The sequence below is a fragment of the Manihot esculenta genome, chromosome 1 (genome assembly GCF_001659605.2).
Source record: "Manihot esculenta cultivar AM560-2 chromosome 1, M.esculenta_v8, whole genome shotgun sequence".
NCBI classification, from domain to species: Eukaryota; Viridiplantae; Streptophyta; class Magnoliopsida; order Malpighiales; family Euphorbiaceae; genus Manihot; species Manihot esculenta.
Window position 1 is genome coordinate 25,052,615 of NC_035161.2, and position 25,812 is coordinate 25,078,426.

At 31.6% G+C, this 25,812-nt stretch overlaps 1 protein-coding gene and 1 pseudogene across 1 annotated transcript; both read left to right on the forward strand.

Annotated features, from left to right (window-relative positions):
- LOC122723802 overlaps positions 1–25,812 on the forward strand; it is a 100,944-nt pseudogene that overhangs the window by 31,320 nt on the left and 43,812 nt on the right.
- On the forward strand, positions 3,407–11,953 carry LOC110627462 (signal peptide peptidase-like 2). Its single transcript, XM_021773779.2, has 14 exons — positions 3,407–3,661; positions 4,340–4,498; positions 4,612–4,723; positions 5,163–5,282; positions 5,546–5,697; positions 5,802–5,984; positions 6,405–6,439; positions 8,498–8,654; positions 9,377–9,430; positions 9,773–9,865; positions 9,983–10,125; positions 11,250–11,320; positions 11,448–11,531; positions 11,648–11,953. The coding sequence occupies exons 1-14, from the start codon at positions 3,515–3,517 to the stop codon at positions 11,770–11,772; spliced, it is 1,635 nt and encodes a 544-aa protein (XP_021629471.1). The 5' UTR covers positions 3,407–3,514; the 3' UTR covers positions 11,773–11,953.

Here is a 25,812-nt window from a genome sequence, read left to right on the forward strand (position 1 = left end):
AATCATTAAATTTTAATTTATTTTAAAAAAATCATTACTATTTAAATAATTTTTTAAAATATTCACTCAAATGAGATGCTAGTGGATCTTTTGATTTATTTTTTTTAATTTCTATAATTTTTTAGTCTTCTAAATTTTTAAACTTTATTAATTGAGACGCCACTTAAAAGCCTAATATTTTTTTTTATTTTGTAATATCTAACTATACAAAATATTAATAATATATATTTATTATTTTTAATTATACCATTATTATATTAAAAAATAATTATTATAGATTAATTATTAGATTATATTTTTTATAAATTTATTCATATATTTTTAATTAGATAAATATTTAATTAATTTTATAAAAAATTTACTTGCATCTATTCACTTAAATATGTAAAATAAATATAAAAAAATGCATAAATATCATAAAATATGAGAGCTGGTAGCAAGTATCATTTAAAGACAATTTGCATTAGTATATATATATATATATATATATTTAATTTGATGTGATTAAAAAATTAAAAAAAATAAAGACTTATAAATTTAATTTGATGGCCGATAAATTTTTTTTATTATTTTAAGTCATATAATATACAGCACATTTATATTTTACTGAAAAATTTATCAAAATTTTATTTAAAAAGACTATTTCATACAAATTCTTAAATGTTAATAACTTTTCTTAAATAAATTAAATTTAATAACGGTAATAAATCAGTTATTAAAATTTAATAACTGTAAATAAATGATAATCTTTAAAATATAAAAAAATTATTTAATAAATAATAGACCCTTAGTCCGGCCAGTTAATTTCCAAAAAGTTATTTAATCCGTTTATTACTTTTATGAAGTGTAATTATTAAAGCCATCTCGTTCAAATGGCTAAAGTATTTTTTTAAATATTGTCCAGAGATATGGATAGTCTTTTATTTTTTATTTTTAATTTTTATAAAAGAAATAAAAATATTAAATTTGAATATATATGAAAATAAGTTTAATAATTAATAAATTGTATATTTATATTATATAAAATTAAATTAATTATATATATATATATATATATATATATTTAAATTGGCTGGAAAGTGAGAAATATTCGGTTTAAATTGAAAAAATTAATCCAACTGAATTAATTTAAAATTTTGATTTGATTTTTTATTTATTTCGATTCAGTTTAATTTTTAATTTCAAAAATTTCGATTATTTCAATTAGGTTCGATTTTGATCAGAAAAAAATCGAAAAAATTGAATCGAACCGATTTAGTGATAATAATATGTTATTTTCAATAATATAGAGAAATTAAATTATATTAGTATTAAATATTTTAATTAAATTTTAAAATATTAAAAATAAAGTGTAAAAAATAAAAAGTTTATTAAAAATTGAAACTGATCAAACCGAACCGAATCAAACTGAATCAGACCGGTTCGGTTCGATTCGGTTTTTGACCAAAATCGATTCAGTTCAGTTTTGATACATACTAAAATTTCAATTTTCGATTTATTTAGTTCAGTTTGATTTTGAATCGAACCGATCGAATGGTCACCCCAACTGCCGGATGCATTACATTACATGATCCAAATAGATCATCTTATACACAGAAGAGTCTGAAGTACAAAGCCCACAAATTTACAACCCAAGCACTAATAAAATCAGCTGCGGTAAGATGATAGGATCAAGCTTTCTTAGATTCTCTTGTAGCATGAAAGAAGCGAGACACTCATCGGTGTGGGCAAGGGATCATCTCACCGAACGAAAACCTCTAAACTCAGACCAGAAGAACTTTGGCCACAAATCAAGAAACAAGCTTTCCACCACAGAGAAAAGAAAACAGAAAAATATCATCCAAAAGGTGGCGAGGAAAACTAATTTCCGACGTGTCAAAATCATCATTGTTAATTAAATAAAACCACAATTCCATGCTCAAAAAATAAACAATCACGATAAAGTAAGATGGTTAAGGAAAAAAATTTATATAATAATTACTAAACTTATATTTTCTCTTCTTAATAATTTGTTTTTGATGAGTCATGGGCTCGTTGCCACATGCTTTGGTAGAACAACAAACAACATGATGTCCCTCTCCTGTTTTTCATGTCCAAGCCCCATTTCTCTACAATCAATTTACAAACATCCAACACCCCCACTGCCCACTTGCTTTATTATTTTATTATTATTATATTAATAGTTTTATCCAATATTTATTTTTAATTTCTAATCAAAATAATTCATAATATTAGTTTATTAAGATATTAACAGAATATTCTATGTTTAATAAAAAAAAAAAAAGCTAATATGATCAAACCAGTCAATTAAAAGAGAAGAAAAGACTCCCACGTGGCCGGCTACGTTAGAACTGACATAACAATCAGTTTGCAATTGAAATCAAATTTACTTTGATAGTTTGAATTTAAAATTAAAATTAATTAAAACTCAATTAAAAATTAATATTAAATTGAGTTAGAAATGAAAGTTTCGATTTTGAATCAAATTTAAGTTTGAACTAAATAAATAAAATTTCATCAAAACTAAAATAAAAATAAATTTGAAAAGCTAATTTTAATCCAAAACTAATTTCAATCTCTAAAATTAAAATTAATAATTAATATCAAACTCTTGCAAGATTGGCAAATTTAAAATCATCAAATTTATTATGCGGACTTATTCGTTAGCACACAATTCTAGTAAACTTAGCAAACTTAAACGACTAAAATTTGAATTTAATAAAAAAAAAATTTAGCTTACTTAATTTAATGGGTTAATGAAGACAACAAACTATTTATATTTATGATTTTGATAATATAACTGACATACAAAATTAAATAATTGTCTGACGATAGAATAAAAAAAAATATTTATTCATATAATTCTATATAATAACGACAAGTAATATTATAATAAAATAATAATTCTCATAGTTAGAAAACAAATGTAAATGTGAAATGAAAATAAAAAAGAATGAAAAAGAATATTTTAAATTAATAAAATAAAATTATTTATTATTTTATTATTTAATTATTATAATAATATGTTGTTTACTCTATTAAAAAAATAACTATTAATCTAATTATTCTTTTTATTATATATCTTAATTTAAATAATTGAGTGTATCAATTTATCATGCTACATAATAGTCTCTAAGTTTCTTCTTGTCTAATTTTCCCATTAAACGATTCAGGCGGTTTTAACCGTCACGACGTACGGACAACGGAATGAAATCATTGAATCAATATAATACTAATTTTCCAACAATGGAATAATGCAGAAAACGTCGTCGTGTTGAACATCGGTACGGGTAAAAGTGAAACGTCACGAGTCATCTGGTAACATTTCATTTCAAGCACCAGTCAGATCCATCAATTATTAGTTTTCTCCCTGTTTTCTTTTTTTTTTTTTTTAATAAAAATTAAAATGATTAAAAAAAAAAAAAGAGACAAGAGGCGTCTCTCTCTCTTTGTGCTCTAAGCTTTTTGTTGCAGAGAGAGAACGCTCAAGGGAATTTACTTGAAGGGGGAATCCATGGATTTGGAGAAGCTCTATTTAGTTATCTCTGTTGCAATTGTGATTTCGTTGGTCTCTTATCCGTCTTCCGTTACAGCTGGGGACATAGTTCATGACGATGATTCTGCTCCCAAAAAGCCTGGATGCGAGAACGACTTCGTCTTGGTAGAGCTTCAATGCTGCTTTTTCTCTTCGGCCCAGTTCTTGGTTTTATGATTTCTTAAATGGGTGTTGCTTATTTTGTCGGTTGGTTGTTTGAATTTTGGTTTTGTCTATTTTTGTATGGTCTAGTAGCAGGTGAAAATCGTAAATGGTTAACTATTTAGCTTGATATGTGTCATCTTCTTCTTCCTTTTCTGAAGTTTTTTTGTAATATGGAACTAGTAACCTGATCTGTCAAAGTGGAGCTTCTAGTTTCTTCTTTGTTTTTTCTTTCCCAATTGACTAGATTTTCTGAGACTCATCAGCAGCATATCAACTAGCTAGTCCGTTTGCTTTGTTTAGCTTCAGAAATTTCATAAGTAAAGTTAAGAGACTGATAAAATTGATTTTTCGGGTCATAATTGAACTCTTCCATTTCTTTCATCCTGGTTCTCTTATGTTTTCAAATTATACTATTAATTGTGCATAGTTTATGAGCTGTAATTAGGAAAAGCATGTGATGATATTACTTCATAGACTTTTATTATGTTTCAGTTCCAAGCCAAAGCTTCGTACTTCATAGGGAAGTTGCATTAGTTATATTCTGGCGAAGCTTATTTTGCACTGAATTGTACTTTTATTTGTGTTCTCTGGGTTTTGTTGGTATAATTTACCCATTAATCTTGGTGGTGCTTTTGTTAGGTAAAAGTCCAAACTTGGATCAATGGTATAGAGGATGCTGAATTTGTTGGCGTGGGTGCTAGATTTGGCACCACCATTGTATCAAAGGAGAAAAATGCTAATCAAACTCGCCTCACTCTTTCAGATCCTCGAGATTGTTGTACTCCTCCCAAGAAAAAGGTCCACTGCCCCCCTCTATTTTTGGACGACTAATGTGTTCTAACTTCTAACAGTTGTAATCAGGAGTGTGCAATAGATTTTTTGCTAAAGCCAGTATATTTTGAATGTTTTAGCTTGATAGGGATATCATTATGGTTGATCGAGGCAAGTGCAAATTCACGACCAAAGCAAACAATGCAGAAGCTGCCGGTGCTTCTGCTGTCCTTATAATAAATAACCAAAAAGGTAAATAATATATTTACTGTTGCTATTTGATGCATGTCTTTAAGTAGTAGAGGCAACATTAGTTGACAAGGTTAATGTTTCTATGCTACCATCTTAGAAAACTAACCTTTTTTTATCACTGAACTCATCAATCAACTGAGATGGTCGTAAGTTTCAACCAGTTGGAATTGTTTGGATAAGTGCTTTTCCTCCATGTTATCCAATTCTTCTGATGTTTGGAAATCATATCCTTTCATCTTGTCTTTTAATGCACTATTTTCAGTCTGCCTTTGGTTCTTTTTCTTTTCCTTGAATTTATCTTCCTCACTGGAGACTCCAATAACCTTGACTTTACCTATGATTTTAATATGTGAATACTTGATCATAACAGCATAAATGTTTACTGTCAATATCTGCCATTGTGACTCATCTTGCAATAAACCTGCTATTTCTCCTGTAGAACTTTACAAGATGGTTTGTGAGCCCGATGAAACTGATCTTGACATAAAAATACCTGCTGTTATGCTACCACAAGATGCTGGTGCAAGCTTGGAAAAAATGTTGTTGAATAGTTCATCAGGTAAGCTTTTCTACATTCCATATAAATGAAAGATAGAATGCAAATTTAGTCCTTAAATTGTGTCTACATTAAGATAAAAGCTGTACTATTCATTCCACTGACGAGATTATCCAATCTCATTAACTGCCTCTCTTCTAGCTAATACATCTTTTACATTTTATCATATAATTAGACATTTGGAAACATTTCTTCTTTAAGTCCAATGTATGTTATCCCCATGCTTCCTTTTACCATAATGCCACTTCAAATTTCTTTGCTGCCAGTGTCTGTGCAGCTATACTCTCCAAAGCGACCACTAGTTGATATAGCCGAAGTATTTTTGTGGCTGATGGCAGTTGTTACCATCTTGTGTGCATCTTACTGGTCTGCATGGAGTGCTAGAGAAGCAGCTATTGAACATGACAAGCTATTGAAGGTGATCTTTGGCCAATATAGGATCAAGTCAATACTTTCTTTCCTATAGTGGCATTCTTTTTATGGCTTACATTGACTGATTACTTGTCCATTTTCTTCAAATAGGATGCTGTAGATGAAATTCCAAATGACAAAGTCGTGGGTGTTAGTAGCATCGTAGACATCAACACAACATCAGCTGTCCTGTTTGTTGTTGTCGCTTCATGCTTCTTGGTCATGCTTTACAAACTTATGTCATACTGGTTTGTTGAGCTTTTGGTGGTTCTTTTTTGCATAGGCGGGGTTGAGGTAAGAGTCTTTCCTTTCCACTCTGCAATTATTCTATATGTATGGAATAAGCATAGGTGCATCATGTGTGTGTGTGTATTACATTATTACCAGGCATATTTTTGCTCATTGTTTTGTCATGCAAATTACGGTCAAATTATTTGGCATATAAAGTTTTCTAAAGTAATGAGAGGTTTTCAAGATTTGAAAAACCTTTAGTTGTGTTTCTGAGAGTGTATGGTTTTTTAAAATAAAGACTTTAGATGTTTTAAAAACCCTCCAAATCTTCTATTTTTAACCCGCCAATTTAGTGGATTGAGAAGGTTTACTCTACCTCCTCCTAGAAGGAGTGCAGATGTGCTGGGTCGTTGGCATTTTGTCTGCATTTGTTTATTCTTTTTCATGAGAGTTAATTTACACTGTAGTTTTGTGGTTTTGCAGGGCTTGCAAACCTGTCTAGTTGCTTTATTATCAAGGTAGAATTCTCAATCTCTCATTCTGATACGACCCTTTTTTTTTTTGGTAAATTCAGCTCTGGTTACAACTCAAACTCACTGTTTTTAGAATCTTAGGATTCTTGATTTGATTCCTCATTCTAGCAATTCGAACATATGGGATTAACTGCAAATGTACCTGAATTATGACCAAATCGGAAGAACTGATAATCGGGTGAATCAGTATGATTTGACTCCTTCGTTCGATTCTTTTTCTTGAGTATTGTTGGACCCTATAGTTTCAAAATTTAAGATTTAATTTCATTTTTACTATAAAAATGCACATAAAATCTTTGCTGAACTATCTTTCTAGTGCCAACCATTTTTTCCTTCTCCCTCTTATTTCTTTAAATTTTTTAAAATTTACTGCTTTTAACTGTAATTGTCAGATTCTGATATTTTATATTAGTATATTGTAACCTTTAAATTTAACCTATTATCCTTTTTAATTTAATTGTTTAATCAAATTTAAATGGGAGTTTCAACATATCCCACAATGATAATCATTGTCTACAGTTCAAATGTTTATTATATATAATGTAAAACTATATATAATAATAAGAATATATTGTTCTATTATCATGCACAGTTCCAATTAGCTAAATGATAATTTTATGTTTATCAAAATATGTCAATGTGATCATTTTTTTAGAACATATATCATTTTTAATTAATTTAGAGAGTTATTATTGAATCTTATTATTATATTTGATTCTCGATTCACAAAATGAAGATTTTGATTATTAATTTGATCACTATGCTCGAGCTTGAGATATTACAATCTAAGAAACCAATTAGTATGACTTAGCTATAGTTCGTTGGTCATTCTGATATGTATTTAGTTGTTAAGGCCTATTATTAATCTCCGTACAGGTCCAGGTCTGCTTGTGAGTTGTTTGCAATTATTCTTGTACCTTTGCTGAGTGTCTTGGTTGGAGGTTCTATTATCATGAAGTTGTCATAAGTGAAAGCAATATGTTCAAACCGCATACTCCCTATGAGAGGGGTTCATTAACTTGCTTTCTAGTGGATTCAGTTATCTTGATGAAAATAATTATGGTGTGCTTTTGCTGCAGAATTTCATCTTTCTGTTTCTTACTTATGTTGTTCTCTTGTTGGATTCTTTACTCCTTTAATTTATTTTATAAATATTTAGTGTTTCAATCTACTTAGTATCAAGTATTTGTTGTAACCTATTGTGAGAGCAAATGTGGCTTTGACAATTCTGAGATTTTATTGTCAATTTTGATTTCCGAGTCAAATTTCCTTTTTATTTTAACTGTAGTTATTACATAAAACAGTATTTATTTGACGGTAGCTAAGTGAGAACTAGTATCTTTTCTTGGTTACCTTATTGCAAGTTTTTTTTTTTCTTTTTTTCCTTTTTGGTGTGTGATCAACCATCATAACCTCTAAAAATATTTGTAGTAGTGCTGCAGAGAGCAGTTGATTTATTTTAAAAGCATGTTTGAAGAAAATCTGATATGATTGAGCTGTATATTGTGTAAAATGAGCAGTGAAATGAAGAATGAAAGAGTAATATATGAAGTAATGAACTTTTTGAAGGTCCAGTTGGGGAGACTTTATCTGATCCACAGACAAATTATTTTTGTATAGCAGTTACCCTAAGATGATAGATGCTGTATGAATGGCTGCTAAAATTGCTAAAATGATCTGAGTGCCGAAAAGAATTATTGCATTGCAATGTGAGAAATCGTAGGAACAGTATGATTAGGCATTGAGTTAACTGGGCTTACCTAGGTCAGCTTCACTTCCACTATACCATGACCATTTTCCTACCATTCATTCATGATATTCTTGAAATAGTCACTTGGTAAATATGTGAAATCATAAGTATTCCTTCTTGAAATAGTCACTTGGTAAATATGTGAAATCATAAGTATTCCTTCTTGAAATAGTCACTTGGTAAATATGTGAAATCATAAATATTCCCTTTAAACTGGACATTTGCTATGAAACATTGCATGGTGAAGGAAATTTTTGTGGGACCAAGGAGAACCTAAAGTTATATTGGCACAGGTGGTTCAAGCATGCAGGGGAATCGTACATTAAAATACCTTTCTTTGGACCTGTTTCACAACTAACATTGGCTGTTTCACCATTCTGCATAACATTTGCTGTTGTTTGGGCTGTCTATCGCAATGTCTCCTTTGCCTGGATCGGCCAAGATATACTAGTAAGGATACATTTCCTCATCATTCCACCTGATTATACATTTCTCCACATTTTGTTTATGATTTGAGCATCAGATTATTAAGTCCTCTCCCCACCTTTCCAGCACATGAATGCATGCTCTAATTGTTCTATTGTCATTATTGTTGGATTTCTTTTCCACGTCAAATAGGCTAGAGAGAAGCCAGCTTGTGTTATGAACTGCTTAATAACCTTGGCGTTATCCTGGATAAATATTAGCTTTGATGTTTCAGACTTCGTGTGGAGACCAAACTCTTTGGACACATCATTCATATATTTTTTTAAACAGAATGAAAAGTCTATTGAAAAGAAGAAGGGGTTGGACCTCTGAAGATATTTTCATGATCATCATATTGCCACTTCATTTACATGAGCAGAAAATTTGAGTTGTTTCTGCTTTTTAGATTTTAGTTTTCCTCTTTCATACTTCTCTTCCACCTTTGATTTCAAATATTACTTTATCAGAGAGCTTCTCTGCACTTCTCTACATTGAATCCTCTCTTTCTTTTTGATGTTTTAGTTATATTGGTTTCTGTAATCTGTATTATGTAATGCTGCATTAGTAACCACAAAACTTTTAATAGATACGATATATGACCTTTTGACATATTTCTTCTGTATCATTTTTATAGGCGAAGTGATCATGTAACCTAATATTAGCCAATTCACTGATAATCTTTTCCCTGTAATTTTTTCTTCAATCAGGGAATTGCACTGATAATCACTGTTCTGCAAATTGTCCATGTACCTAACCTCAAGGTAATATATTGCTAGTTGCCCACCACATTTTTCATACTCTTTAGTTATATATATTCATTAATGAAGTATTGCAAATATGTTATGACACAAGGCAGCTATTATGGAATTGGATGTTGTTTGCTATCGAAAACGAAAAAACAGACAACAATAGCATTACTTCGATGCAGTGAAGTTTATTGTGAATGTTTTGAGCATTTAATGTATTTAATTTATACTTAAATCCCTTTTTCTATTATCATTTTTTTGTTAATACCTTCATTAGCATGCATTGGATTTCCTTCTACACTGATGATTTTTGTTAAATTATTGCTCCTTTAATGATTCTGAGTATTTATAAATCAGGTGGGAACAGTTCTTCTTAGTTGTGCATTCTTGTATGACATCTTCTGGGTGTTCGTTTCTAAGAAGTTGTTCCATGAAAGTGTCATGATTGTGGTAAGTAATCCTGCTAATATTTCTATCTATCATGGGTAATTTTTGGTTTTGACTTCCACTATTGAGCCATCCAAGCACCAAAAAACAAGTCTGATTGATTGTATCTTTCCTCAATAGGTGGCTCGTGGCGATAGAAGTGGAGAAGATGGTATACCCATGTTGTTAAAGATCCCTCGAATGTTTGATCCCTGGGGTGGTTACAGCATTATAGGATTTGGCGACATCCTTCTACCTGGACTGGTGATAGCATTCTCACTCAGGTTAGCATTTTATACTAAATGCTGTTTCTTAAGTGCTAAGATTTATGCACCTCGACTAGTTTTTCCCTTCTTTTTATTTTCTTCTTTCCCTGATAAGTTTTCTCAATGAGTTTTCTCAAATTCCTCATGCAGCCTACAAACTATAATAAAATAAAATTCAGAAAGTGCTATAGTACTGTTGTTACAACCTCTATTTATAGTTCTATGTTAATCTTAAAGGCTCTGATCTTCACTTCAGTTGCCTGTGAGGTATCAGGTACCTGAAAAGAAAGAAACAGAATATTAGCAGTAGCAGTTTGCATTTTCTAAGTTGTTAATTTATCATAAAATTTTATGAATCAACTGTGTTTTCACTTAAAATAAATGTGATGAAGATAACCCAACAAATCAAAAAACATAAATTTAAAGCAACTCCACAAACAATCCAATCCACTGTCGAGAAAAATAATTACAAACAATAATTTCTTATAACTCACAATGACTCAAATTACTCACTATATGCATAAAAATCACCTCACAATTTTAATCACACGAACTCTGGTCGTGCACCCATATTCTCTACCAATGGCGATGGCACACACTTGCTACTATCAAAGAAATTGCAGCCATGCACTACTATAGTGCACCCACTCATGCCATACCAACATGCTTAAATTATGGCCTCGGTATCTTTATATAGAAACGCACCAAACTATATAAACATGCAGCCACTAGAAACGCATCAATATGCTTTTATATGTAGAACTATCATGATTTTAGCATATATGACATTTTTCAATTGGTTTGGTAACTTGCCCTTTTATATTCCATTAACACCAAGTCCTTTTGGACTCCTAAGAGTTTCAATCCTAAACAAAATTCTATCCCCTCTCTCTCTCTCTCTCTCTCTCTCAGTAAAAAACAGGAGAAAAAAACTCAACAAATTCAATTCTACTTCTCCTATTGATTTCAACTCCAATTTTTAATTCTATTTGGACTTGGACTCGGTAATAAATGTAAACGCGATCTTGCCATTTTTACAAGTGTGAAAACAATGAGGCATACCCTTATCATCTGGTACACTGTTTTGGACAGTTATCATCCAGAAACATTAGTATGCTAAATGGAATTGGTCATCCTTGCAGGTATGATTGGTTGGCAAGTAAGTCTCTTCGAGCTGGATACTTCTTGTGGGCAATGATGGCTTATGGATTAGGTATGCGGTTTCAAACTAGCAAGTCTCCGTTTCTTTCCAGATGAAATAAAAGATGAGGATGATGAAATAACTCGTGGATGACTCTGTATTCCCTTTTTTTCCCTCTTAATTCTGAAACCTACTGCAGGTCTTCTCATCACATATGTGGCCCTTAACTTGATGGATGGCCATGGCCAACCTGCATTGCTCTACATTGTCCCATTCACTCTTGGTAATTCTTTTTTGCTTAAAGCAATCAGAACAAATTAAGAACCGCCAATCGACGTGATGTTGATGTTTATGTTTATATTTGGTCAATAAAACGAAAAAATTTGGACGTTGATGCAGGAACCTTTCTGACATTGGGAAAGAAAAGAGGTGATCTCAACATTTTATGGACAAAAGGAGAACCAGAAAGAGCTTGCCCCCATGTCCATCTTGAACACTCTCATGAACTGAACATGGAAAAGTAAGTTTCTTGTAGTTATATTTGTGCAGTGTAGTAATCATTCCCTGGGAAGCTGGTTAAACCAGCTTGTCAAAGCTTAGCCTAACTTGGAAATGTTGTCTGAAATTAAATACGCATGCCCTTTAGATTATTAATATTTTGGGCTAAATATAAGTTAATAATAGTGCTCAGTATGGTTCCTTGAATTCTCTTCTTTCCATTTTTTATGCAATTTTTTTTGACATTGTCAACAGGGCTTCTTGTTTTCATTGATTGAATAATTTTTTTTTTTAGAAAAAAGTTTTTATGATTCTGTTTTTATTAGAATTGCACACAATTATTTTCATTATATTATCTTTGAAAAACGAACAAAATTCCTTGAACACTGCTGTTGAAGTTTTCTTTAAGAAGTCTTTTAAGAAAACAGGAAATTTTTTTTTTTCAAATTTTAATTGAGTTAGAAAATAGTATAAGTTGGAACTTTACTTCCATTTGTTAGAGAAGTACTTACTTTCAACTTTTTTTTTTTTTTCAAATGAATTAATAATTTTCATAATCAATATTATATTATAACATTTTTATAATTAAAATTAAATATTTATTCATAGTAACAGAATTAATCATATTAAAAAGTTTAAATATATTTTATGAATATTTATTTTTTAATTATGAAAGATATAATTTTTTTAATTTTTATTAAAAATTTATTATTATTATTACTAATAAAGAAAATTGTTACTTAGTGTCGTATGGAGAAATACGCGTATTGGACTATTATTTTAAAAAATGCATTAAAATATTCCTGGTGTTTTAAAAGGTCTACTAGTTAGTCTTTTCATTAGTTTTAGTAGTTAAGTATTGCAAAAAAAGTATAAAATGCCTTTAATACGGATGAAGTAATTAGTAAATATTTTATAAATTTGAGGGCCAATCAATAAATTTTTTAAAATTATATAGACTAAATAATAAAATATTTAATAGCAAAATTAACGAAATGACTGATTAATAGATTTTTTAACATGTTATTTATGTTTAATATATTTTTTTAAATTGAGAAACTAATTAATGAGTTTTTTCTTATTATATAGATTAAGTATTTATTTTTCTTTATTAATAAATAAACACATTTGATATTTTTTCTTATTTTCTATTGAAAATTATATATTTTTTTTAAAATATTTCTAGTAATTAAGTTTTTTTTCTTTTTTCTTACAAGGAGAGGGGATTGGGTCTTGAAACTAAAACCCTCTAAGGTTCGGCTAATGCACTAATCATCCGGTTAGATATGAGAATGCAATAATTAAGATTAGGCTAAATTATTATTTTTAGTCAAATTTTTATATCGTTTTTTAATTTTAGCCAATTATTTTTTTTTACAGTTTTAACCAAATTAAGAAGATTATTAATAATTTTAATCGAAGGGTTGGAGTATGTGTAGGAGTCATGTTGAGTTAACAAAAATATAGTTTAATATTGTGGGGTCTATTTTACTAAAGATAAACTATATATTTTAACTCAATTTTTACACAATTTTAGTCAATTATTTTTTCAATTTAACTAAAATTTTCATATTTACCCGAATCACGGCATGTTCGTGCAGTAATTTGTCAAAATAAAAAAAATAAAAATAGTTCAATGAAACCATTCTAGGACTACACTATACAAAATTAGTACTAATTTAGCCTAAAATTGTTAAAAATTTATTTACAAATTAAGTATAACTTAACAGTGGATAAAAACAAGATAAAAATTAGACTTTGACTAAAATAATTTATATCAAGAGGTTTATTTTTAATATCTGTAAGTAGTAAATTTAGAATAGGAAATTTATTAATAAAAGTAATTTATGAGATTGCGTCAATTTTAATTGAGAGTGAAAAAAGAACTTATTTTTATATGACAATAAAATATCTTTGTCCTATTATAAATTGCTGATTTTATTGTATCAAACTATATTTAGGTAGGTGCAATTGTAAAAAATATATTTTTTACCTAATAGGATAACTGATTAAAAAAATTAATCATTTGTTTCTATTATATTTTTTTTTATCTTTTGGTTAAAATTTATAGAAAAATAAAAGAATTAATTAAAATTGATAATTTGTATAAAGGTTCAGCTAAAATAAGAATTTATCATATTATACCATGTGGGACTTACATTAAAATATTGTTTTCTTTGCTCATTCCATATGCCACAAGCAAATTCTAATCCTAATTGACTTTTGGCTAAAATTGTTAACCATTTTAATTTTACTAAAATTATATATAAAAAAATTGGCTAAAATTAAAAATTGATAAAAACATTTGGTTAAAAATAATAGTTTACTCTTAATGTTATTACTATGCATTTGAAGTGATGTTTTTTAATGTTGTCACATATGAGAGAGAGAAATTAACCTCTTTTATTACGATTTATGAAAATATGCAAAATAGTTGATAAATATTATGATGATGTGATGAAAAAAAAATCATGTTAATCGTTAAAATTAGTTACTATAATTATTTAAACAACTAAACTTAAACTTATTTTAAGCTAAAAATTCAAAAATTAAAGTATGAGCTATGATTTAATCAAATACAAAAATTCAACTGTAAAAAGGAGAAAGCCTCTAGTCGTAGTGGTTCACAACATCGATTGACTATAGTATGTAAATCAAATGTCTATATTAGATTTTTATAGATTTTTAGTGTAAAATGGGAGTAGAACCCTGATAGATCCTAGTCAAAGTTATAAGAATTTAGATTGTAATATGATTATACTTAGGGTGAGAATGAACCACTATTTGGTTAAGAATAAATTTACCCTCATTTACAACAAAGAAGAGTTTAAATACATTAAATACAAATAAAAAATCAACACATGCTCTTAATTTTCAGCCCATGACTCTAAAAAATGAGAGCATGACCCATAAATAAAGGACAACAATGAAACAACGGAAAAACAACAACTAAGACTTAAAGTTGGTGGCCACGTTTTCAAGGCATGATTCTCATCCCACATTCCATGCACTTAAGGGATTCTTAATGCATTATCTACTCCATCCATTTCCATCTACTCCATCCATTTCCCTCTACTCTACCCACGTTTATCTTATTTGTCAAGATATCATGGATTGTCTTTAGGCACATGCGCGGACTTCCTTAGCTTATCATTACCCCTTTGTGGAACATGAACTTTGTCCTCAAGGTCGAGATGGAGAAAGCGATTGTGCAGCGCCTATGAATCCTCCCACGTTACATCCGCGAGTGGTAGGTTCTTCCACTTAACCAATCTTTGTTCCACTATTTTGGATCCTTTTTTGCCCAACGAACATCTAGAATTGAGTCAGGTTCAAGTGTCATTTCTCCAACATCGTTCATTGGTGGCCTGTTGGTGCTTAGCGAAGTAGTGTCTTTTATTTATTTTTTCTTTAAAAGGGACACATGAAACATTGGATGAATTCGTGCTCCTTCAAGCAGTTGCAACTTATATGCTATTGGACCAATTCGTTCTGTAATCTGGTGCAAGCCATAGAATTTACTGGCCAATTTTTGATATGTTCATTTAAATAGTGAATGTTGCTTATATGGGTGGAGTTTGAGAAAGACCCAGTCACCCACCGAAAACTCCACGTCACTCCATTTGTCATCGACAAGTTATTTCATTTGGTTGTTAGCAACATGCAAGTTGATTTTGAGTTATTGCAATAAGAGATCTTAGCCTAGTAATTGTTTATCTACATCATTAACTGGATAGGTGTTGTCCTGATATTGAGGAATGATTGGTGGTAGTTTGCTATAAAGAGCTTGGAAGGGAGACATATCGATGGAGGCAGGATAGTTGTATTGTACCAGTATTCTGCTCAAAGTACTGCCATTTGTGGGGTTGTTGATAGACAAAGCAATGCAATGCAATGCAAATATAGTTCAAGACAATGACTCAATACTTTTGTCTAATCATTCATTTGGGGTGATAAGTAGAACTCATTTTTAGTTGAGTACCAAATGAGTGAAAGAATTCCTACCAAAATTTACTCATAAAAAATTGATCTCGATCATTAATGATGGTTGAGGCATACCATATAACTTGACAACTCATTCAATGAAGTTTTCATCAACGAATTTTGCTATATATGGGTGTGTTAATGCCATGAAATGGGCATATTTGCTCAACTTGTCTACCACCATGAGTATAGGATTTTTGCCATTTGAGGTGGGAAGTCCTTCATGAAATCTAGTATAATGTCATCCATACTTGACATGGAATGGGCAAGAGTTAAAGGAGTCCTACTAGTGATAATGTTTTTGCTTTGGTACATTAACATGTTTCACAAGACGCAACATGTTGCTTCATGGCTTAATACATAGAGGGCTAATAAAATTAGTGTGTGATCCGTTTGTATATTCATAAGACCTTGAATGTCCTCCAATTGGTGAATTGTGAAATTCATGCTAAAGTAGCTAAACCACAGTAGATTTAGGCGATACAACCACTCGATTTTTATAGCAAAGTAGGCTATTATGCCAGCTGTAAGGGTTGACCTGGATTCTTGGTGGCGAGTTTGGCAATGCTCTGCATGTAACGATTTTCTGCTGCTTCCTTCTTAATGCACCCCCACAGGTCAGTGCGCAACAAATATGGCTGCAAGACATGGGCTCCCTGCAATGCACAATAATACATCAGCTGCACTGTTCTCCTTGCTTGATTTATATGAGATTTCATAATCATATTTAAGCAGCTTCGCAACCCATTTTAATTGTTTAGGTGTAGTGATGCGTTGTTCTAATAAATGCTTGAGACTCTTATGATTAGTGTAGATATAGAATTTATGTCCAAGAAGATAGGGTCTCCATGTTTGGATGGCATGAATAATGGCCAATATTTCTTTTACATAAATTGACTAAGCTCTTTTTAAACACCCAAAGCCTTACTCATGAAGGCGACGAGTTTGGCTTGTTGAGTGAGCACTATATTGATTCCATCATTGGAGGCATCTGTTTTGATGATGAAAGACACGTTAAATTTGGGCATGGCAAGTGTTGGTGTAGTGGTCATGGCCTCCTTAAGTTTTTGGAAAGCAAGTTCAGTTTTTGGTGCCCATTCAAACTTGCCCTTTTTTAGAAGATTAGTGAATGGACGGGCAATGACGCCATAATTACATACAAACTTTCTGTAATAACCTGTGAGTCCTAGGAAGCCACGTAATTCAGAGATATTAGTAGTTTAAGCCACTTAAGAATAACATCAATTTTTTCTGATCTACTTTAACTCTCTGTAGAGTGACAAGATGACCCAAGCATTCCAGTTCTTGCAAACCAAATGCACATTTGGTAGTTTTAATTGAGAATGTATGTTGCCTTAATATTTCAAAAGCTTGGTGAATATGTTCAATATGCATAGTCTAATTAGGGTTATAAATTAGGATGTCATAAAAAAACACGTATGAATTTGCAGAGGTAGGGACGAGATATGGAATTCATAATGGCTTGGAAAGTTGATGAGGCATTTGATCTAAATGGCATAACCAAATATTCGTAATGCCCATTATGAGTGCGAAAAGCAGTTTTATGAATGTTAGGAGAACGGACTCGTACCTGGTGATAGCCGGCTCATAAGTCTAATTTAGTAAAAAATTGAGTTCGATAAAGTTCATTGAGCATGTCTTACACAGTTGATATTGAAAATCTATCTTTGATGGTTACAGCGTTAAGGGTATCAGTATAGAATCGCCATGTGCCATCTTTCTTTTTAACCAATAAGACAGGTGATGGAAATGGACTAGTACTAAGTCTAATTAGCCCCAATTTTAACATGTCATGAACTTATTTCTCAATTTCAGCTTTTTGAAAATAGCCATACCTGTAGATTATGATATTAACAGGTTCAGTGTCATCCTTTAAGTTGATGTGGTTGTCAATTTTCCTCTGAGGCGGTAGCTGTGTGGGCTCCAAGAATAAATTACTGTATTTCTTCAATAAATGTGCCATATCATGATGGGTCTAATTAGCCCTATTAACACTAATTGAACCCCTAAAGCCACATCCAATCCAATTAAGGGAAGTGCATAGAGTATGAGTTTGAACGGAATACCTTAGATATTGATAGACATATTATCGAATATGCCTTGGCATATTAATGATTTTCCGTTAGCTACTCTAACTTCAAACAGGTTAATAGGTGCAATGGGCAATTGTAACATGTTGGCTATTCTTTCGCTCATAAAATTATGTGTGGAACCACTGTCTATCAAGACTCACCACTCATTATTTTATGAGTTATCCATCCGGAAAAAGCATGCAACAAAATTTCGAGTAGTATTACAAAGGCGTCGTCTCCATCATTTTCCTCACAACAGTCGGCATATGCTTCCAAAACGAGTAGCTGAGGTGTTTTGCATCAATGTCCAGGAGAGAATTTTTCATCACAGTTGAAACATAATCTGAGGGACTTTCGCTTTTGCATTTCATCCCATGAGAGCCTTTTCATGGTGGTGGCTCGTGGTTTCGTTAAAGCAGAAGATTTGGTCAAAGAACGATCTAGAATCCTTATAACTTTTCTTTGTCACTATAATTGGTCATCCCTCATGCGAGCTAAATTAATTGCTTCTTTCAACATTTTTTATCTAAACATTCGAACACCTTCAAATATTTATGGTTTCAATCCGCCCATGAAAGTTTCCACTAACGCCTTCTATGTCCACCTATGAACTCGGTTTCCAAGTTCTTCAAATTCTCTTTTGCAGTCTCGCAGGGTCCCCTCTTGTCGAATTTTGGAAAGGGCCTCATCATAATTTTCACATTCAATAGGTCCAAAAAATATGCCCAAAGTTCCTCCTGAAATACTTTCCACGTCATTTCCTTGCCTTTTTCTTAGTATGATCGTCGAAGCCACTGCCATTATTAGTTCGCCTCGCCTCCCAAATGGAAGGATGCCAGTGATACTTTCTGTGACTTTATAGTGCTCTGGTACTCAAAGAATTGCTCCGCTTTGGTGAACTATTCTATTGGATCATCACGAAAAAATCGTGGAAACCCTAACTTCGCCAGTTTCAACATGAACTGCTGTCTACCTCCTTCATGAATATTTTGAGTTTCTTTTTTGATGAAAGTGAGATGGGGGATTGTGGAACTTGCTGTTGGTTTAGTAGGGATGGTTGAGGATGAGTTCCAAGGTGTTATAAGCAATTTAGAGATATTGACTATGGCATTTTCCAATTGCTGCAGTTTGTTGTTCATGCATTCTTCTAATCGAGACACTGGTTTGTAACCCACCGAAGCCAACCTCCAAGTTTTCAATATGCTCTTTGTTTGTTCCCATGGCTTTGATACCAATGATAGGTCTCAGTTAGATTTATAAGAATTTAGATTGTAATATAATTCTACTTAGGGTGTTTGTTTCCATGGTTTTGATACCAATGATAGGTCTCAGTCAGATTTATAAGAATTTAGATTGCAATATGATTCTACTTAGGGTGAGAATGAACCACTATTTGATTAGGAATAAGCTTGTGTTACTTTACAACAAAGAAGAGTTTAAATACAAACAAAAAACTAACATCTACTCTTAATTTTTAGTTCATGACTCTAAAGAATGAGAGCATGACCCATAAATAAAGGACAATAATGAAATAATAGAAAAATAGCAATTAAGACTTCCAGTTGGTGGTCACGTTTTCAAGACACGATCCTCATCCCACATTTCATGCATTTAAGGGATTCTTAATGCATTATTTGCTCCATCCACTTCTCTATACTCCAGCAACGTTTATCTTGTTAGTTTAGATATTATGAATTGTCTTTAGAATCGATCTCCTTAACTTATCAAATCGATATGAAATTTTATATATTTACACTATAGATTCATATAATCTTGTCTAAATAAGAATTTCACATTAATTATACATTTAATTAAAAATAAATTACCTTTAAAAAAAAAGAAAAATCCTAATTATTCTAATATTCTCTCTGAAAACTCAAAACATATACTCTAACCAAACTAATTGAAAATTAGTCTGATTAAAATCTATTAAATTCTTTGTTAATTTTATTAAATTTCTTAAAGGATTCTAGTCTATATCTATATTAAATATCCAAAGTTCAAAGTCTTGATTTTCTCACACTAAATTCAATTTTTGATACATCACTTGATCATTCCAACGAAATGCCGGTGTTAAAAATACAAGCCAAAGCCAAAGAATCAAAACAATAAAATACCTTATTATTAAATTAAATAAAAACAAAACCATGTTTAATTGAATTATTGCATCTCTACCCTAGAGAGAGAGAGTTTAGATACACATAATCTCAATTAATATAAGAGGAATTAAAAAAAAAAAAAGTAATCCATAATCAGAAAACTTAGTTATTTAATGTAATTTATCAACTTGATCTTAAAAGTCTATTATTTCTGCGAAGTAGGAAATGAAAAAAATTTACAAAATTAACGAAAAATAATATCTATTTTACATAAATAAAAAAATTATTATAAATATTAATAAAAATATTAAATTAGCTGGTGAAATAAAATATCTTATTTGTAAACTTTAGCTAAAGTTTACAAATTTATAAATTTTGTGGAAGATTTTAAGTGAGTGTAAAAAACCTAATTATTTAACGTAATTTATCAACTCTTACAAATAAATTTTGTAAAAGTTTACCATTTTTTGCAGTTTAAAATTAAAAAAAGAACTTATAAATTTAATGGAAAATAACATTTATTCGCGTAAATAAAAAATGCATAATTCCATTATAAATATTAATAAAAAAATAAATTAGGTAATGACAAAATAAGATACTAGTGTTCTAAGTTTAAATCATATAACTTTTAACTAACATTATAAATTTTATAGAAAATTTTAAGAGATTAAAAAAAATTAATTATTTAATGTAATTTATCAACTTTTACAATTAAATTTTTTAGTCTTTTATTTTTCATGAAGTATCAAATTATAAAAAAACTTACAAATTTATCAAAAAAATAATAATATCTCTTCTTGTAAATAAAAATATATTTAATTTTATTACAAATACTAATGAAAAATATTTAATTGGGAAACACAAAATAAAATATTGTCGTTTTATATTTAAATCATATAGTTTTAACTAAAAGTTTATTTGAAAAGTATACACATGTCTAATTCTTATCAGAAATTAAAACATCAACAACTACTGATTTATATGTTTAAAAAAAAACTTAACCAATATCAGTTTATCAATAAAACACTGAAAGAAAGCTAAAAACACTTAAAATATCATAGAAAAATATCATCAAAAGCTATTTAGCCAATAAGAAACTAATGAGAACGGAAAATCGCATATCCTTCCAAACAAAGCTTCAGTCTCATCGCAATCGCCACCAAATAGAAAAAGCAACACCATGCAATTTTCAGTATATAGTAGTTATTGAGGAGCCATTTTAAGATTGCTAACACTCCGACGCCTAAAATTACTCGTTGTAACTTCCAACACCAATCAACAAGGGCAAATCCGACCAAAATCAACAATTCAGGTCCTGCCAACCAATAATAAGGTGGTTGATGAAATGCAAGAGCTTATCTTCTATCAAATGTTATGATTCATTATGAAACAAGCAAGCAGCCAATTCAAAACATTCTCCATAAAGATGATCTTCTCTTATATATATGTTACTTGTTTATGTGGGCATAAAATATTCTTTGCATCAGAAAGATACATGCCCACATTTTCCTCACCTCACAAAATATTTCATTGCGTCATATTCTATTAATATCTCCTTTCTCTTAATAAAAAAAAACAGATTAACAATATTTATTCATATAAAATATATTATATAACATAATGTATTTTAACATATAATTTAATATTAAAATCGTTTTCAATATTTGATATAACACAATAATTGTTCAAAATAAAAATATGAGTGGTCACTATAAGATAAGATCACGTGGTAAAATTCAAATCAAATGATATGTGGTTTCGTTAATAGAAAGAAAAACCTGCATACTGTAGTTCTCGGTTTTTTGTCAAGGCTCGCGTCCTTCACAACAGGACGAGATTTCGTAGAAAGTTATCGTTAGATAATACAATTCAGTAGATCTCATTACACCTATAATTGCAGGATCTTATTGCTACTAGTCGGTATTAATTAGATTTTCAGATAATTAACTCTATTTTTTTATAGTATAAAAGATGATGAACACATATATTAATGTACACAGTTTTACACAATTACTTTTGAATTTTAAATAATTCATTGCACTCGTCTTTTTTTCAGTTTACTGATTTAAACATCGAAATAATTGTTGTAAGCGCAACCGCCTCACTTTTTTTCTTAAGACAAGCTCCAGTTTTCTAAGAACTTTACCTTATCTCAGGAGAATATGCAAGATACTTTGAAGGCCTTCAATGTAGGCCAAAGTATCGCAAACGTCACCAGGGACGTCTTTCATAGTGTTGCTGCTACTCCTATCACGTCGAGGCCTGTGTTGGTTTCTACTCAGTCCTCACAAGGTTCACCCAGTGTCCAGCTTGACCTGGTTCCTACAAATGTCGTCAAGGTCAGCGAATCAGATTAAGTACTGAGAGTGATACTCCACCTTCAAATAGGCATGCTAAATGGTCAATTGAGATGGGTCCGCATATCAGTAGCCCTATTGATAAGCATCCTAGGACTTTTGATCATTCCCCAAGTGCCCTATTGCCCATTCAAAGTAAAGGCAAAAAGATCCCCAAGGCGTCTGTCTTGTTGAGTTCAGCTCGCGATGTGCCTTGCAGTGGAGGTTCCCTTGCCCCTGAAGTTGGTGAAGAGTCCTCTTCAGCGTCCATGGAGGATCTAATCTACAACAAGGTTTTTGAGGGATCAATTCATGTTTTCGACCCTCGATTTTTGGGTGTTATGTGCAATTCGATCAGAACCACCACGCAGCATGATGCCTGTAGCTCCTGACCACATGGGGATCTTGAAGGGAGCTTCCGAGTGCTGATTTTTATGATATGATACTTTCTCAGTTTGTTTTTATGAAATCATCAAATTTATCTATTACTTAACTGTTTTTATCACCGTACAGGCTTTGAGCACTTAGTTGGCGATCGAAATAAGAAATCATGCAGTAATGAGTTTAATTGATCATCAGATCGAAGAATCCCACAGGGATGGGAATTTGATGATCACTGCTACCTACCGTGAGTACATTATCGAGCTGAAAGGAGAAGTTTCTAACCTTCACTGTAATATGGATGCCTTGAACAAAGACCTTGAGTAGTGACTGTGCGGTTGTCGAGACCGGTCAAAAATAACATTTTTAGTCATCCACAATTTTACGACTGTAGATAGTGGTGAAATGATCGAATCCACAGGGAATTGATACTTACTTATTTCTCTTATCAACAACCAAGTAAAGCAATTGAAAATAAAAATAAAAAAGGGGATTTTGAATTTTGATGAACTAAACTAGATTTAAAAGCAATAAAGTAAAGTAAATAATAAATAAGTATAAGAAATTCAATAATGAAGAGATTCTAGTTGAAGTATTAGATCCGTTTCAGTTGTTGGGATTGATCATTGACACTTAGATTCTTTTATTTGACTCAATAAATTAGTTATGGGGGTGGAAGACGCTTCTCATCACCATATCCCTCATTAGGCATAGATTAACTAGAAAACGTTTGCTAATTAATCACTAATCAACAAGTTGCCAAAGAACGTCCTTGGGGCTTTAGATTCATACAACTGTTAATTGCATTAAGGAATAGAGAGACCTAATTCTAGCTAACAAACGTATGGCGATCTTGGGCTAGATTATGCAATCTCCTTGGTTTTTACACCAAGAGTTTACACCAAGAGTTATTTGTGTTTGAATAGTTCGAGCAATTACGGACTTCAAACTACCCAAACTAATAAATTATTACTTTGCAATCAATAATCAATGGGCCCTATTGATCTAAACAACAAAGTAACAATAGAATTAAGCATGAAATTGTATAAATATTGATAAATAAAAGATGAACATGATAAGTTCAGATCTCTCAATCCATTAACAAACTGAAATTTCACCTAATTTTCAACTAGAAAATAAGGTTTCAGCCACTCATGGCTGAAACTAATATCAACAACAAAGAAAGAAAGCAAGAAGGGCAATTCAGCCTGCTAGGTGGCTGCTGGAGGTGCGGCGAGTTGCTGGAGGTGATCTCCCCAAAAAAGTTCAGTCTCTTGGCTGCTGGACGGCTGTCTCTTTTATAGCTGAATGTGGAGCCCTAGGTTATCCCTTGATTTTATGGATTTCTTTTCCAATTCGGATTTCAATTCCTTTTGCAATTGAGTTTCCTTGTGATTTGGACTCCTTGATGGGCGGGATTCTGTTGCTGAGGTGTTTTAAGGTGCTGCTGAGGTGTCCTGAGGTGTTTGGGATAGGATAGACTTTTGAGAGTTTGAAATTCTGGTTTTCCGCTTTTCTACTGCTTTCTGCTGCAAAAATTTGTTTGTCCGGCTGTTTGGTCAAACAACCAGTTCCGTGCTATCTATTTCTCTGTCTCTGCTCTGCGGGATTTGTTTGGGCAAATAGCTGGTCAAATAGCAATTCTGAACTACTCTTTATCCTTCTCCGTTTTCTGCTGTAGCTTGGTTTGGGCTGTTGTTTGGGCAAACTGATCTTGGCACACCAAACTTGATCTCTTGGATTTCTCTTCCATTCTCTTTGGACAGCTTCCTTAGCCATTTCTTGAGGGTTTAAGGCCATTTTTCACTATTTTACCATTTTACACCCTTTTCTACAAAACAAGATTAAAACCACAAAATTAGATAGAAAATATATAATTTAATATCAATAATAATATGAAAAATGAGCCTAATTTTGATTTGATCAATTAGTCTGCTCTCCTAAGGGTTTCTGCAAAACATCAATGGGAAGAGGCCTTAACTCATTTATCGACTTTAAAGTTGGTCACTAAAGAATGTGATGAGGCTATAGCTAGTAAAGTCATTCTTCAAAGAGAACTGTCCAAGAGTAGGGAAGAGGTGAATGCCCTTCAGAAAACCTTCCAGGATTCTCAACTTAGGCAACAACAGTTTGGCCAAGAAATAAAGGTTCTAAAGGATAGATGTGCCTCCCTTTTATGGGCTGCCAAGGATAGGGCTGTGTAACGACCCGAAAAACTGGACCACTATCTGCGCTAGGGTTCAAATCTTTACCGGAGCCCGTAGCAAGCCTACTATACATCCTGCTATACCTGATAAAATCCCATACATGATCACACGATAACAAAAAACCTAAACATTTCACGAACCAAGGCTATACCTGTGCATGTATCAGAACTGAAAACATAAAACCCATACTAGAGCTCTCATCAAATGCTCCAGTATGGTAAACATCACATGCCTCAAGCTTAGTTCAAATATAAACTCATACTTAAAACTTTTATATAAGGATCATGTAAACAAGGATTACAAGGATAAACACTAGGGCAAAGCACAATTCTAAAACCATAAAACAATGCATGTCCACATCTATACTGTTACAATAGACTATACCAGCAACTCAGCCGACTTTCTTAAGCTAACTCTGATCCTGCAAACCTAGGGTTAGGGGAAAGGGATAAGCTACAAGAGCCTAGTGAGCAGAACAAAAAAATGGTTTAATAAATATATGATCATAAGAAATGTGTCACAATACAAACAATTCACATCAATATGGATTTATCACTAGTAACCCTCTACAGATTCTATTAATGCCTGGCCCACGAAGAGTGCTCCTCAGGACTTCCTCTTAAACATATCATATCATAACCATAATGCCAAGAGCGTAGAATGGACAGCCCTGGTCTTTCTCTTACATAGTGCCAAGAGCGTAGAATGGGCAACCCTGGTCTTTTCATATCCGTCATAGCATATCGCATCATACTCGAGGGCTAGTGGGTCATCCAACATCCATTCACAACAACAAATAAAATATGCAGTGCATCATATTTGTGAATTCTAATACAAACAACCTAATTACATATACATGGCATTCGTGATGCATGAGCATGCTTAAAAAGTTTGATTTCTTTAAAATTATAGATCGGTTTAGTTCTACTTACCTCTGACTGATACTCGCCTAAAACTGATGCAGTT